The sequence below is a fragment of the Anomalospiza imberbis genome, chromosome Z (assembly GCF_031753505.1).
Source record: "Anomalospiza imberbis isolate Cuckoo-Finch-1a 21T00152 chromosome Z, ASM3175350v1, whole genome shotgun sequence".
Taxonomy (NCBI): Eukaryota; Metazoa; Chordata; class Aves; order Passeriformes; family Viduidae; genus Anomalospiza; species Anomalospiza imberbis.
This window is the reverse complement of record NC_089721.1, coordinates 59143901-59157259: the sequence shown is the minus strand read 5'-3', so window position 1 is coordinate 59157259 and position 13359 is coordinate 59143901. Positions and strand designations below refer to the sequence as shown.

Genomic DNA, 13359 nt, shown 5'->3' with positions numbered 1-13359 from the left:
TAAATTTATAGTCATAAAATCTCCTCATTCTTGCACTTGGGTTCTGTTTTCCATGGTGTTAGGTTTAAGTGCAGTCAGCAACCAAGTACCAGCTCACAGCTCCACCAGCAGTACTGAAGACAGAACTGGAAGGGTAAAAGCTGGAAAACAGGGGCTGAGATAAACCCCTGAGTGCTGGATAACCCTGAGTAAGGTTTAGCAGGGAGAGCAGAAGCTACACTCATGTGCAGAGCATAACCAGAAACTCGTCTACTACTTCCCATGAACAGGCAGGTGTTCAGTTACCTCCAGGAGAGCTGGGCTTCATCACATGTGATGGTTACTTGGGAAGACAAAAGCCATTTCCCTCACTTTGTATATTGAGCTGCCTGTCCATGCCTCAGAAGGACATGGAATATCCCTTCGGTCAGTTTGGGTTGCTTGTCCTGACTGTGTCCCCTCCCAGCCTTCCATGTCCCCCCAACTTCATCTCCAGCTTGGCAATATGAAAAGCAGAAAAGGTCTTGGCTCTGTGTAAGCCCTGTTCAGCAATAATTAAAACATCTCTGTATTATCAACCCTGTGTGCAGCACAAACCCAAACCACAGCCCCATACTTAACACTATGAAGAAAGGTAAGTCTACCTAGTCAAAACCAGCATACATGGAAATGGAATATATCTTACTTGGTTGTATTGTGATACCAGATCTGAAAAGAGAAATGTAAATCAAAAATGCCTCATAAGAGGAACCATGTAATAGACAAAACATAAAGAAATATAACTTTTTACTTTCATAGTAGACACTGATATTAGTTGGATGACAATAAGCAAGAGAAATCTTACTGTTTCTGTAGAAAATATTTAAACTTTCTCATTTTCCTCCTGCTGTCCTAGAAGAGAGATTGAGTAAATATTTAATCTTAATAGAGTGGAACTTTTATTTGTTTTAGGGTTTAACAGTTCATGAAGGCACTCAGCCATCCAGTGTGACGTTAGAAGATGTTTCTGCAGATTCTAAGGTGAACTCAAATACAAGACAGTGTTTCCAGGAAAAATCCTCAGAAGGAAAAAGCAACGAAAGTGAAAAGGGATTGTCAGATGTCTCAAAACAGGCTGCAGATTCTAGTACCGGGTAATGTTATTTCACTTCAGTTTAGAGAAGGGATGGTTCAAAGCTATCAGTATTGCTAGTTATTATACCATATTACATTCAACTCTGGCATTACAAACAATTTTTCTATATATAAAGACATATTTAATCAAGACAATACTAGACTTGAACTAGCAAAACCCCAAGAACTTGAAAGCATTAAATTGATATGCTGCTGGATGCTAATTTGATCTTTGGACTATTGGCCTCATTTTCAAAAAAAATGCACTTTTCTTATGTTCAGTCCCTGTGATTGTCTTCTCTATGTTGGTCTCCACAGTGCAACTGTGCTTGTACAGATCCTTGAGTACAGGGTCTGGTTTCCTATTAAAGTGCCTCTTAAAGAAAATAGTCAACCACAGGTATTCTGTAAGTCTTCTGGGTAGCTTTAAACATGATTAGAGGAAGGTGTTTATAAAATGTATGTATCACGGTAAAATGTCTCAATTGTCTTCCAGGTCTCAAGTGGAAGTGGCAGTTAACTTCTTTGCTTACCTATTTATAAGATACAGAGGCCTTTAGTGATGATATCTGTGTTTTTATTGGATCTTTTTCATGTCACTAATGTTGTTATTGCCCTGAGAGCTGTATACATGTATTCCATATTGTCCTATGCCTTTGATTGTTCTTTTGCTTGTAGGGAGTCTCATCCTCAGAAGAAGGAGGAGAAAACTATTGTATCATCAGCTTGGCCACTGAGGACGCGATTCCAGAGGCCAAAGCCAGATTTAAGAACAGCTAGTAGAAAGGAAGTTCTGGATGTAAAAAGTGCATCACAGAAAGATACCAACAAGGGAGAAAGTTTGACACAGTGTGATAGTGAATGTAACATCCCTCCTGACACAGATGTAAGGCTTTTGGTTTTTTCCTTTAGTTATATGTGAGCTTTTGGTTTTGTGAAATGAAGTACTGATGATCTTAAAAAATAGAAAGTTAACTTTTTGAAACAATTTTTTCAAAAGCTTAAATTTTCTACTTTAAAACTTGTGTACTTCTCACTTGGTCGCATGTGAGGAGAAGAAGATGACTACATATGATGATATGATGAATCTCTTGTTACGTGTCAAGATATCTTTCTGACCCAAAGTGGCATTATAGAGATGACAGGGAAGAAAGAAAAAGTATTAATAGAAGATGGCACAGATTTCAGGCTTTTTTGTCTTAAATTAAAAAGTGTGTATTTTTCTTGGAAAGAGTGGGAAATCATTAGTGAGCAGTTACAGAGGAGTTTGTAGGAGTGCAGAAAACTCTCTGAGTTTCTCAGAGAGTGGTGAGTACCAAACTTCATAAATGTCATAAAGTCTCCTTTTGGTTTATTATTACAGTTTTTTTCTGGTTTTTGTGTTTCCATTTTTCAGAAAGCAGGAAAATGTGAAGTCTTAAATGCACTAGAATCCTTGGGAAAAGAGAAGTCACTTTGCTCTCAGGTTTCTGAGAGGCCAAGTTGTAAGTCCCCAGAAACATTTTCAAGATCAGAGGATGGTAAACTGGAATTCTGCCTACCTGAAATTAGCCAAGATGACATTTCTACTACTGTTGCAGGGTAAGGGCTTATCTACTTCTGATCCTTGACTGTAACAATGAAAGAATTTTACTAGAAAATCATTGTGTCAGTGGATTGCCTTCTGGCAAACATAGTCTAACGAAAATACTGCACAAAATTTCCATTCTCATAGTTTAACACCAGTGATACTACAATTTCAGTAGCTTCTGTGCTAAGCATGACATTAATGAGCATTCATTTTATAACTGTTTCATCATCTGAAAGACTAGATTCATTTCATGTAACCAGGGAAATACTAGTTTGCTTATCAGAGAAACCTTGTGAAAATTGCTTTGGTTTTATAGCAATAAGAAATCAGTAAGTTAATACCTTCAGTGAACTAGTTAATTCTGTTGTTGGAAATATTTAGAAGACCAGTGCTTCAAAATTTTCGCTGGAACAAATTGTTTTTAATTTAAACTCAGACGAACTTTTAGTTCACAAGATTTCTCCTCAAAACTCAGTGGTTTTTTTGTGTAATACTAATGGACTTGTGTTTGTATTTGTAATATGTGTTTGTACGAAGTTTTGGATTATTTTTTCTGTTCTAACTTTGCATTGATGACACAAACAGTGCTCAAGAAGAACGTCAATATGCACCTCTTCCACCTATTCAGCTGGCACGGAAGAAGAGGTACAAGCCAAACTTGGTAAGAACTATTGGAAAGCAGGAGTTACAAATATCAGAAAATGAGAGCAAGAAAAAGCCTGAAGCGCAACAAAAAGATGAGTTTGACAATACTGTCATGGTAAGCCTTAATAAGAGTAAGGCTTTTCTTTCAAAGTTGGTTTGAAGTGCATGTTGACTGTTACGAAGTGAAATGAAAACTTTGAAGTTGCATTGCCTGAAGCTGAGATAATATATTAAATTTTAAAAATTTCCCAAACCGCTGGTAAGCTGAGGCATTGTAGGTATGAAATCAGTAAGGTCTACAACTTGAAGTATTAATTACTTATTTTTACAAAGGATCTGCTTTTGATTGAGTTGCAGGATAGGAAAAAAATATGCACATTTATACAAACTCTAGAAAAAAAATGCATAAGAATTGCCTTTTTTTTCCTCATTTCATCTTTCCTGTTTGTATGAATCAAGTCTGTGTTGAGCAATCTAGTATAATATCTCAAGTGAAGGCAGAGGACAGCTATTTTTATGAAAAAAGGTTTTTTTAAAATTTGATAAGCTTTAACTGGCTTCATCACTACAGTACCTGGTACTCCTCTATTCATACAAGTAAATGACACTGTGTATCCCCACAAACACTTTACTAGGGACTTGTAAAAGATATGGAAATCCTTGACAACCATTTACACTGTGTTCTCTGTGTTCTCTGTAACTGTTTTGTGGGTTGCACATGAATCATGTCATGGATGTAGGGATATCTTTGTAGACTTGCCTTAGATTTGGAATACAGTGAAACTTTGCAAGAGTGACTGATGTTTTGGAATGGTTATAGTTGGTTTTGTTCTTGAGAAGTACTTGTGTCCTGCATTTGTCTCTCATCTCCTGTCAGTGCCACAGATGACTCACCCCTAGCTGAGATAGTTCCTTGTGGTTCATCTTTGGCTGCTTTAGACCTGTGGCCTGTCAACCATGCACATGCGTCTGCTCCTTACTGGGCAAATCTGTAGAACCAGAGCAGGTCTGATGCTCCCCAAGCTGTCACAAGCTTGAAGTAGTGAAGGATATGTCTGCGGGGCTTCTTTGTGGAACCAGTATGGCAAATAGAGACATAAAGCTTATTAGGCCTTCTGGATCTTGAGGCTATGTTATTGTGACTTGGGTGTGTCTGTTCTGCCTCTGCAGTGTCTAGTTTTCAAAGGTTTTCCATTTGCTGAAGTATCTTATTTCCACAGTGCTTCTTGTATTAGGGAATTGATTGAATACTAAATAGGTGAGTGTTTCCCATAATGCTTGGGTGCACATAGTATTTAAGAAATTAACTTTAGGTATCAAAGGAGTATGAAGACTTCTGTTCCTTTTTGCATATAAATTGAATTATAACATGATTCTTACCTTTATTCCAGTTGGGAAAATAGCATTGTTTCTGTTTTTGTCTATGAAATATATGTGTGTTTTAGAGGCTTACATTCTTCCATTTTTCTTCATGCTTCTTTTACTGTAAATTAAAGGGTGAAAATGCAGCTCTATTGTGTGAAGGAGATGTATTGAGTAAAGAGGAACAGGAACAGCAAGAGATGCCTCAGGTGCTCTCTATTTGTGAAACCTCATTGTCTGAACAAAGCAGGTGAGGTTTGAGTTTAGCAAAATAGCATTTGAAAAGCTTTTGTCTGTGCATAATGAGACACCTTTGCAATATAAATTCTTCTGTTCCTTGTCTTTTGTCTTTCTACTGTATTTCATTTTCGGTGCCTACAGCTTCTTCCAGTGTTTTCAGAGCACTTTTTTTTAGCTGCACTCTTTGTCATTGTTTATCTGGTACATACTTTATCTGTATGAGCTCATAGGTCTTCTTGACCAAGATGTTTTATTACTTGGTCTGTATTTGCTTAAGTAGCAATCACATGTGTAAGATATGTAACATGCAAATTTTGCAATGTGTCAGAGACTTGACTTTCATTCATCCATCCATGTGCTCTTCTATTTTACTGCCACTGTTAAAATAAGATCTTAAGTGTGTGTTAGACTGCTGATACTTTGATGTTGGTATGGTTAGCAACACAACTGGTTTTTTTATGCTAAAAATGCCTTGATAAAGACATTTTGTTATTTCTGCTCCAAGGTTAACCATAAATGAGAAATATATTTGAAAATATAATTTTATTAATCTTAAACAAAGCAGCCTGTTAGTCTCTTGTGTAAGTGTTAATTCAAAACTTAAGTGCAGAAGTGCTTTTTTCCTCTCCCAGCCTAAGTCAAGTATTTATTTTCTGTTTTTGTTTGTTTGCTTTTAATTCACCAGTACTGAAAAATTTACCTCCCAAGAAAGCAAGCTGAGTGCTCTGAAACCAGGAAATCTCATAAGGATTGAGTCTCCAAGAGCTAGACCAAACCTAGAAAGAACATACAGCAAAAGAGGATTTCCAGTAGTACAAAAACTTACTGCTCCAGATGACGAAGAAATGAATCAAGGACAGAATCTGCCTGTGGCAGAAGAATCTGAAAACCTTCTCTTCTCAAAAGTGAGATTCTATTTCTGACTACACCTACTGATGCTTGGTTCCACACTAACTATTTTAAGGCATCTAAATAAGCTGTTGAAAATGCATTAATTAATTTCAGCCTAGTAAGAATTCTTGTTCAGTGTTTGCATGCTATTAACAGGGTTTTCCAGAATCCTGCTAATGACACATTGATAAGACATACAAAGACTTCACTTAAATTTTGACGTTTCAGTCATATTCATGATACATGAATAATTACCTGCATGCTATATTTCTGTTACTGGGTTTCTCCTGAGCTCTTCTGTTGCTTCTCATGAAGGACTTTTGCTTTTAGTATCTGTTTTTATTAGCTAAATGCCTTCGTAGAGGAACAAGGAACAGTGATGGTGCCATAAACTACTTGGAAGTTTCTAAATGGAGTTTCATCTCAGGTTAACAACTTGATCATAATTTGCAATACTTTATTTTACAGGTTATATATTTTATTATAATAATAAATAAAATATTTTTGTATACTTTGCTAATATTGTTGTTGTTGTTTTTTCTCAAATCAAAGGAAGACATGGAGGTATTGTTGCTTGTGGGAAATTTGGCTGAGAATGACAATCTAGACATAAATTCAAGAACCATGACATCAGGAACACTTTGTTCTTCTAAAAAATCACCAAATTACAACAGCAAAAGAGAGCAAGAAGAGTGTCTATCTACAGATGCTATGGGAAGCATTTGGGGTACCACAGAAAGGTAAAGTTACCTATTTTCAAAGTAAAAAATCTCTCTTTTTGGTTTCAGCTGGAGTAGAGTTTATTTTCTTCTTAGTAGCTGGTCCAGTGCTGCATTTTGGATTCAATATGAGAATAACATTGATAACACATTGACATTTAGTTGTTGAGCAATGCTTACCCTGAGTTGAGGACTTTTCAGTGTCTCATGGTCTGCCAGTGAGCAGGTGCATAAGTAGCTGAGAGGGAACACAGCCAGAACAGCTGATGTGAACTGGCCAAAAGGATATTCCGTACTGTGGAACATCATGCTCACTCCATAAACTGGAGGGACCTGGCCAGGGCCTGCTGAACACTGCCTGAGAATGGGCTGGGTGTCAGTCAGCAAGCAGTGAGCATTGTGCATCACTTGTTTCCTTGCATTTTATTCCTATCTGTCTGTGTGTCTGCCTCTTCTTTTCATTATTTTATATTTTGCTTAGTTATGATTATTAAACTGGTCATATCTAAACCCACGAGGTTTACCTTTTCTTTCCAATTTTCCTCCTCCCTGAGGTTCGGAGACTGACTGACTGCATGGTACTTTCTTGTCAGCTGTTGTTAAGCCGTGATAGTACTTCCAGGATTTTGTGCATTTGTCCAGTTGTTTTTATACAGCACTTGTTTTTGGAAGCACAGGCTCTGAGCTGTACTAGTTGTTATGTACTATATGCTGTGAAAGTCACTAGGTGGCGTTCTTAAGTAATAGGACAGTTTTTAACAGGATTAGGGGTTTTTTTCCAAGGTTGTTTTCCTTCTTAGAAGGTATTTCATGGGTGAGAGTAGAAGCAAGTAATCAGGGTTTAGCTGTCTGAATTTCTCACTAATAAATTCTTGGGGTAGAGTGCACCATGAATGTGGACCAAAGACTGAGCAGTGCCATTTGCACTCCCTTAAAATTGAGAGCTGGCAAGAAGACAGCAAGCTCATTTTATGTTTCTGTAAGATATATTCTGAATCTCTTCAATTTTTCTTTCCAGTAGGAGAACTTCTTCTGATGATACTAATAATGTATGTGCAGTAAGAGGCAGATAGTGCCACTTACGTGTGATGAATAAGGGTTATGTTATAAGCTACCTTTGGCTCAGCCTTAACTTACACAGAGCAGCCCCAAATCAATTTATTTTACAATTTTGCTGTTTTCTGGAATTAACTTCTGGTTTGCATCTGTCCCTAAAACTGTCTAAAATTTCTTCCATAAATTATGTTGAAATCATGTCCCAGAGTCTTTGTGCTAACAAGACAAGGGCCTTACTTGACAATCTTCTTGTCTTCTGTGATGGTGGACTTTCACAGACTCACAGAATGGTTGAGGATGGAAGGATCCACTAGAAGTCTTCTGGTCCAGCCCCCGAGTCAAGGCACCTGGAGCTGGTTGCCCAATACTGTGTCCAGACAGCTTCTCAATCTTGCTAAGGACAGAGACTCCACAGTCTCTCTGGGCAGCCTGTGCCAGTGCTTGGTGACCCTCACAGTAAAACAGGATTTCCTGCTGCTCAGAAGGAACCTCCTGTCTTGCATTGCTTGCCCATTGTCTCTTGCCTCGTCACTGGGCACCCCTGGAAAGAGCCTGGCTCTGTCCTGTTTACACCCTCCCCTTGGGTTTTTGTGGAACTGCTGAAGAAGGATCTCTTCAGATCCTTCAGAGAAGGCTCCCCTTGAGCCTTCTCTCCAGGTTGAACATTTCCTGCTCCTTCAGCTTTTTGTCTTAGGAGAGATGCTTCCTGCCCTTTACCATCTGCGTGACCCTTTGAGGGGCTGTCTCCAGTGTGTCCAGGTCTCTCCTACCGGGGAGCCCAGAACTGGTCAGTCCTCCAGGTGTGGCTTCACCAGTGCTGAACAAGGGGCAAGGATCACCTCCCTTGGCCTGCTGGCAACGCTTCTTCTGCTGCAGCCCAGGTCACCATTAGCTGTTTGTGCAGCCACAGCACTTTCCTAGTTCATGTTCAACTCAGAGACCACCAGGACAGCCGGGTTCTTTTCTGCAAAGCTGCTTTCCAGCTGGGTGGCTTGCAGCATGTGCTGTTGCCTGGGGTTGTTCCTCTCCCGGTGCAGGACTTTGCATCTTCCTGTGCTGAACTTCCTGAGGTTCCCATCAGCCCACTTCTCCAGCCTCTCCAGGTCCCTCCGGAGGCCAGTATAACCTTTGGGTGTCTCTGTCCTTAGGAAGCAATTCCTTCTAGATCAGCCTAATCTGTAAACTTGCTGAGGTTACACTCTATTCCATTATCTAGATCATTTGTGGAGGGCACATGGGGCACTGTATTGGTTGTTCATCTCCAACTGGACTTTGTGTCACTGATCACAAACCTCAGAACCTGGCAACTCAATCAGTTTTTAGTGTACTTTCAGTCTATACTTCATCAGCTCACTTATGGGCATGTTAGAAGACACAGTGTTCAACGGTGCTACAAGCCTTACTGAAGTCCAGGCAGACACTATTTACTGCTCTCCCTTCATTTATCAAGCCAGTCATTTTATTGAAAGATGTTATCAAGTTGATTAAGCATAATTTTCCAATTACGAATCCATGCTGACTACTTCAAGTTAGGTTGTTTTTCATGTGTCTGGAAGTAGTTTCCAGATTTAGTTGTTCCATCACTTTCCTAGGGACTGAGATGAGGCTGACTAAATTGTGTTCTTCTGGATTACTCTTAGTCCCTTTTTCTCAAGCCATGAGTTTAGAAGGCCAAGATTTCTGTCTTACTGATCTGAACGGATGTAAGAATTGTATTCTTTTTAAAAGCAGTAGAACCTTGAGCACTGGCATTAGTGAATATAATGTTCCTGTGGCTGCTTAATTTTGGAGATCTGTGTTGGTATAGCTGACACTTTCCAGTGTATCTGACTTAATGTTCTTTTCTTTCCTAAAATCTTTCCCAAAACTAATCAGCAAGGTCCACTGCTGTAGATTAATTATCTCCCTTATGCAGTGTTTTTTTTTTCTTCTTTCATATTTTTTTTACATGAAGCCAACTAAGCAAATAAAAATTCAAAACACAAGTTCATTTCTAGCTAGAAGTGCTAAATATCTGATAGTAAGCCAAGCTTATAGAGTGTACTTTGGAGTTCTTCAGAAGTAAAAGTTGAAACATATTTTTGTAGGTCCAGTGAGAAATTAAGTTCTGGAGAAGAAAGTGAACAGAGAGGAAGGGAACCCCATTGGAACCCAAGGCCAGACCTAATGAGAGTTACTAGGAAAAGAGATTATCCTGAAGAGTGTGAAAACAGAGAAGAGGACAATACTGAAAGAAATGAAGAAGAGTTTTTGGTGTTACTAAAAACAGGTGTATCAGGGGTAAGTGCTGATTGTAGATTTTGAGCCAGTTATACCTCAGTCATTTGGCCCAAGCTCTTCAAAAGATAGGTGGCACAGAAATCCAGCATGTGTCTGGAAAAGGTTAATGTAATTATTTGATGGTTTTTTAAATTCACTATTGGAAACTATGCTGAATAAATGGAATTAGAATTTAAAACCTGTGGAAATACCTAATATACAGTGTTGTCTTAAGCTTGATGGTTTATATGGTCAGAAATTTGCAGTATAATAAATACATGCTAACGCTGTTAAAAAATAATTTACTGTTTGTTATTCATTGAACAATGGAAAAGAAGGCAGTTATGTAACTTCAGATACTACCTAAAATCTGTATACTTAGAAATTAAAATGAGTGTGAACAAAGTTCAGGCCTTAAACTTGCTCAGCAGGCTTAACTTAGTTCCATCTCTGTCTAATGCTGTGATAACTGAGTCACGTTTATCTGGTGTTCTCTATTTTTTATATGGATGACCTAAAATTCTAGTTAATATATTATTTTAGCCAAGTATCCATAGTTGACAGAACTGTCATTCTGTCATGCTGATGTTTGTCTGCATAAATGTTGAATAATTTTTTAAAGGTTTTATATAAAGTATGATAGTTTTTTCTTCCTATCTTGTTCCTAAGGCAGGAAAAAAACTTTCGCTCCTGCAAATTGTTCTTTAAATTAATAGGTAATTTTAGAAAATTAATATTCTTTCCAGCTTCTAAAGAGTTTTTGCTCTTGATAAATTGAGCATGGTGTTGGTCTATTAACTACAAGCAGCACTGGGAATTCTAGTATCGTAGATAATACCAGTTAATGACACCTCTGCTATAGAGTTCAACATTAAAGACAATGAGGAAGATATGTCAGCTGGGCACATTCTCAAGATCTTCAAACTAAGTTCTTTAAGTCAACAAAACCAGTTACAAATGTTTGACACTTAATATGGTAATAATTATCTCCTCTATTAAGGAAAACTCCAGTAATACACTGGAAGCTGGATCCTTCTCAGAAGCTACAAGGAAACACAATTTTGCAGAGAATTTTGAAGAAACATCTCGTAAGAGAATCAGGGAGGACATTACACTCCAGTCTCCCGGGATATCATCAGAGAGTGAGCGGCACGTAGAACAAGATAATGATTCTCAGCTTTCTACCTCACAGGAAAAGCGTTCAGACAATCTCACAAGGTAAAACAACTGTTTTGCTTTATAAACCAAACTCAGTTGGTTGATAATTATTGGCCATAGTTCTGCCATGTGTAAGTGCATGCGGCATGTCAGTTTTTATGTCTTCCATCTGAACTTAGCAGATGTGTGCAGATACTCCTTTGTCTTTTACTCTGCCTGTATTCTCATAAAATGAACACAGCCAGCACTCACCAATCCATCCCATGGCTTCAAGAGAAATTCCTGACAAGAGAGTACCCTTATTTGGGGGCACAGGGATTGGGGGATTAACCTAAAGAGAAACATTGTGCTAGTTGTGTCCTGTGCTGCCATTTGCTTCTGTTCTCCACCAGTTTACCAAGGAGGATGTTTTGGGGGGGAAGCTTGTCATTGCTTTTGGTACTCAGAGTGGCTGTGCCCAGGATTTTGAAGAAGGAGACTGTAGGTAATTGATTATTGAAGAGAATGCTGTCTGAGAAACCAAAGCAGATAAGTAGTTATCACCTAACAGTTTCAGTTTGTAAACAAAAGTCTGATCAATTAAAGTATCATAGTTTGAGGCTTCTAGTCCAGTTTTAGCAAAAGACAACTGGAAGTGTTCCTATGACTTAAAAAGTATGTGACTTCCACATCTCTCAAACTTAAAAGGATTTCATACTTTTCTAATCAAAGAATTGTATATCTTGCAAGTTTCATTGTGAACATTTCTAGCATTTTGAAACTGCTTAATTTATATTTGCAGTAAGTACCTTATGTACACAGGAAGAAATTACATTTCTGATTAAATGCGTATTTGGCACTATTAAGTTAAGAAATAAGTAGTTTGCATTGTTGGTCACAATGATAACTAATTTTTTTAAATTGAGTTTATTTTGATTTGTAGTATCCCTCTCTTTGGAAGGTCTTGGATTTCATTGTTTTTGTTCTGTGCTTTAGAAGGCAGTTCAGGAGATCATCAAAACAGATAGCACTGCCAGAACATGTGTTGGAGCCAAAACCTGCTACTTCTGCCTCTGAATGTGAAGCTGATTGCAGTGAGAAGGGGAGTCAAAGGCAAGAGGCTAAACTGAGTGTTACCAGAGACAAAAGTTTGAAAACTACACAGAGAAGAAAATCTGGGAAGGAATCCAGAAGTTCAAAGATAACTTTTGTCACCCTCCGGGCTTCTCAAGAGGAGGAGGATGAAGAGGCAGATGACTTTGAGCTTGATGATGAAGATGAATGCTTTGCATCAGAGGAAGTAAACAAGGCTCCAGCGTTTGTTCCTATAGGTCTTCGATCTCCAAAACCAATTCCTGTGCAGATACAGGAAACTGTGGAGGAGGTATTGTGTAGCTGGGTTCTGCATATGTAATTTTGTTCTGATTGTTTAAAAAGATTTTATTCCAATTGTATCTCTGGGTATTTGGGTTTTATCTGACTTTAAGTTAAGAATGGTGTTGAGAATAGTAGGGATGTTACTTCGCACATACACTTGGTTTTGAACTTAATACTTCATCAGCCTAAAATCCAGTTAAGTAATTATGTTTACAAACAGTATATAGGTCTCCAGGGAACTCACCAGTTTTTTAATTGGGATTGAATATAGGCCCAGACTCAATGGTCGTCCATGTGTTTTGAGGCCCAAGATAGATCAAATGTAGTACTTCAATTTCATATTTGAATGTTAGGAATTGAGGATATGAGTAAAATGTTTCTGTATGTCATGTCTCCCTTGCCAAGAAACTTTTAACTGTCAGGTGGGTTGACCTGACCAGCAGCCAGACACACACAGTGTTTTCTGTGAAAACTTCCCTGGAAATATCATAAACTTTCTGTCAAATTTCAAAACCTCACTTCTGAAAATGTCAAATGTCTAAAGTTCTCAGTGAAAATACAGTGCTGAAGAAGAAAAAAAAAAAAGGTGAAATGGTGAGTGGGTGTGTTTCTATGTGTCTGCATATAGAAATATTCTGCATATTCTGTGTCTCCCTATCTTACTTTGAAAATAAGTCTGTACTGTTTTTCTGTCCTGAAGATTTAAAAAGCAGAAGAGTAAAAACTAAGAAAACCCATTAGAGGTAAACAGTCACTATAAAGGCTCTCAGCTTCATAACTTAGTTCAGTGGAGATGTGAGTGACTAGAAATAAGGCCTTAGGGTGTCTGATTCTTCCACTTAACTGCAGCTAGCAGTACCTGTTCTGCCTTCTGTTCATACCACTGCTTTCTTCTCAAATCAGAAGGTATGATTTTTGGGAAAGATTCCTCTAGATGTTGAACATCTGTTAAATATGTGAGGTTTATAAAAATTTGCAGATTCTCTTTTGCATCCGATGAACTGAAATACT

General features: G+C 38.1%; 1 protein-coding gene across 1 annotated transcript in view; it reads left to right on the top strand.

Moving 5' to 3' along the window:
* The window catches only part of BDP1 (B double prime 1, subunit of RNA polymerase III transcription initiation factor IIIB), a 48608-nt gene that overhangs the window by 21388 nt on the left and 13861 nt on the right, over positions 1-13359 (top strand). Inside the window, exons 19-28 of the mRNA XM_068175993.1 lie at positions 931-1112; positions 1771-1978; positions 2489-2673; positions 3248-3422; positions 4804-4919; positions 5595-5814; positions 6353-6540; positions 9663-9855; positions 10835-11052; positions 11968-12355. Of these exons, the coding sequence (XP_068032094.1) occupies positions 931-1112; positions 1771-1978; positions 2489-2673; positions 3248-3422; positions 4804-4919; positions 5595-5814; positions 6353-6540; positions 9663-9855; positions 10835-11052; positions 11968-12355 (2073 nt within the window). The remainder of the gene's footprint in view (positions 1-930; positions 1113-1770; positions 1979-2488; positions 2674-3247; positions 3423-4803; positions 4920-5594; positions 5815-6352; positions 6541-9662; positions 9856-10834; positions 11053-11967; positions 12356-13359) is intronic.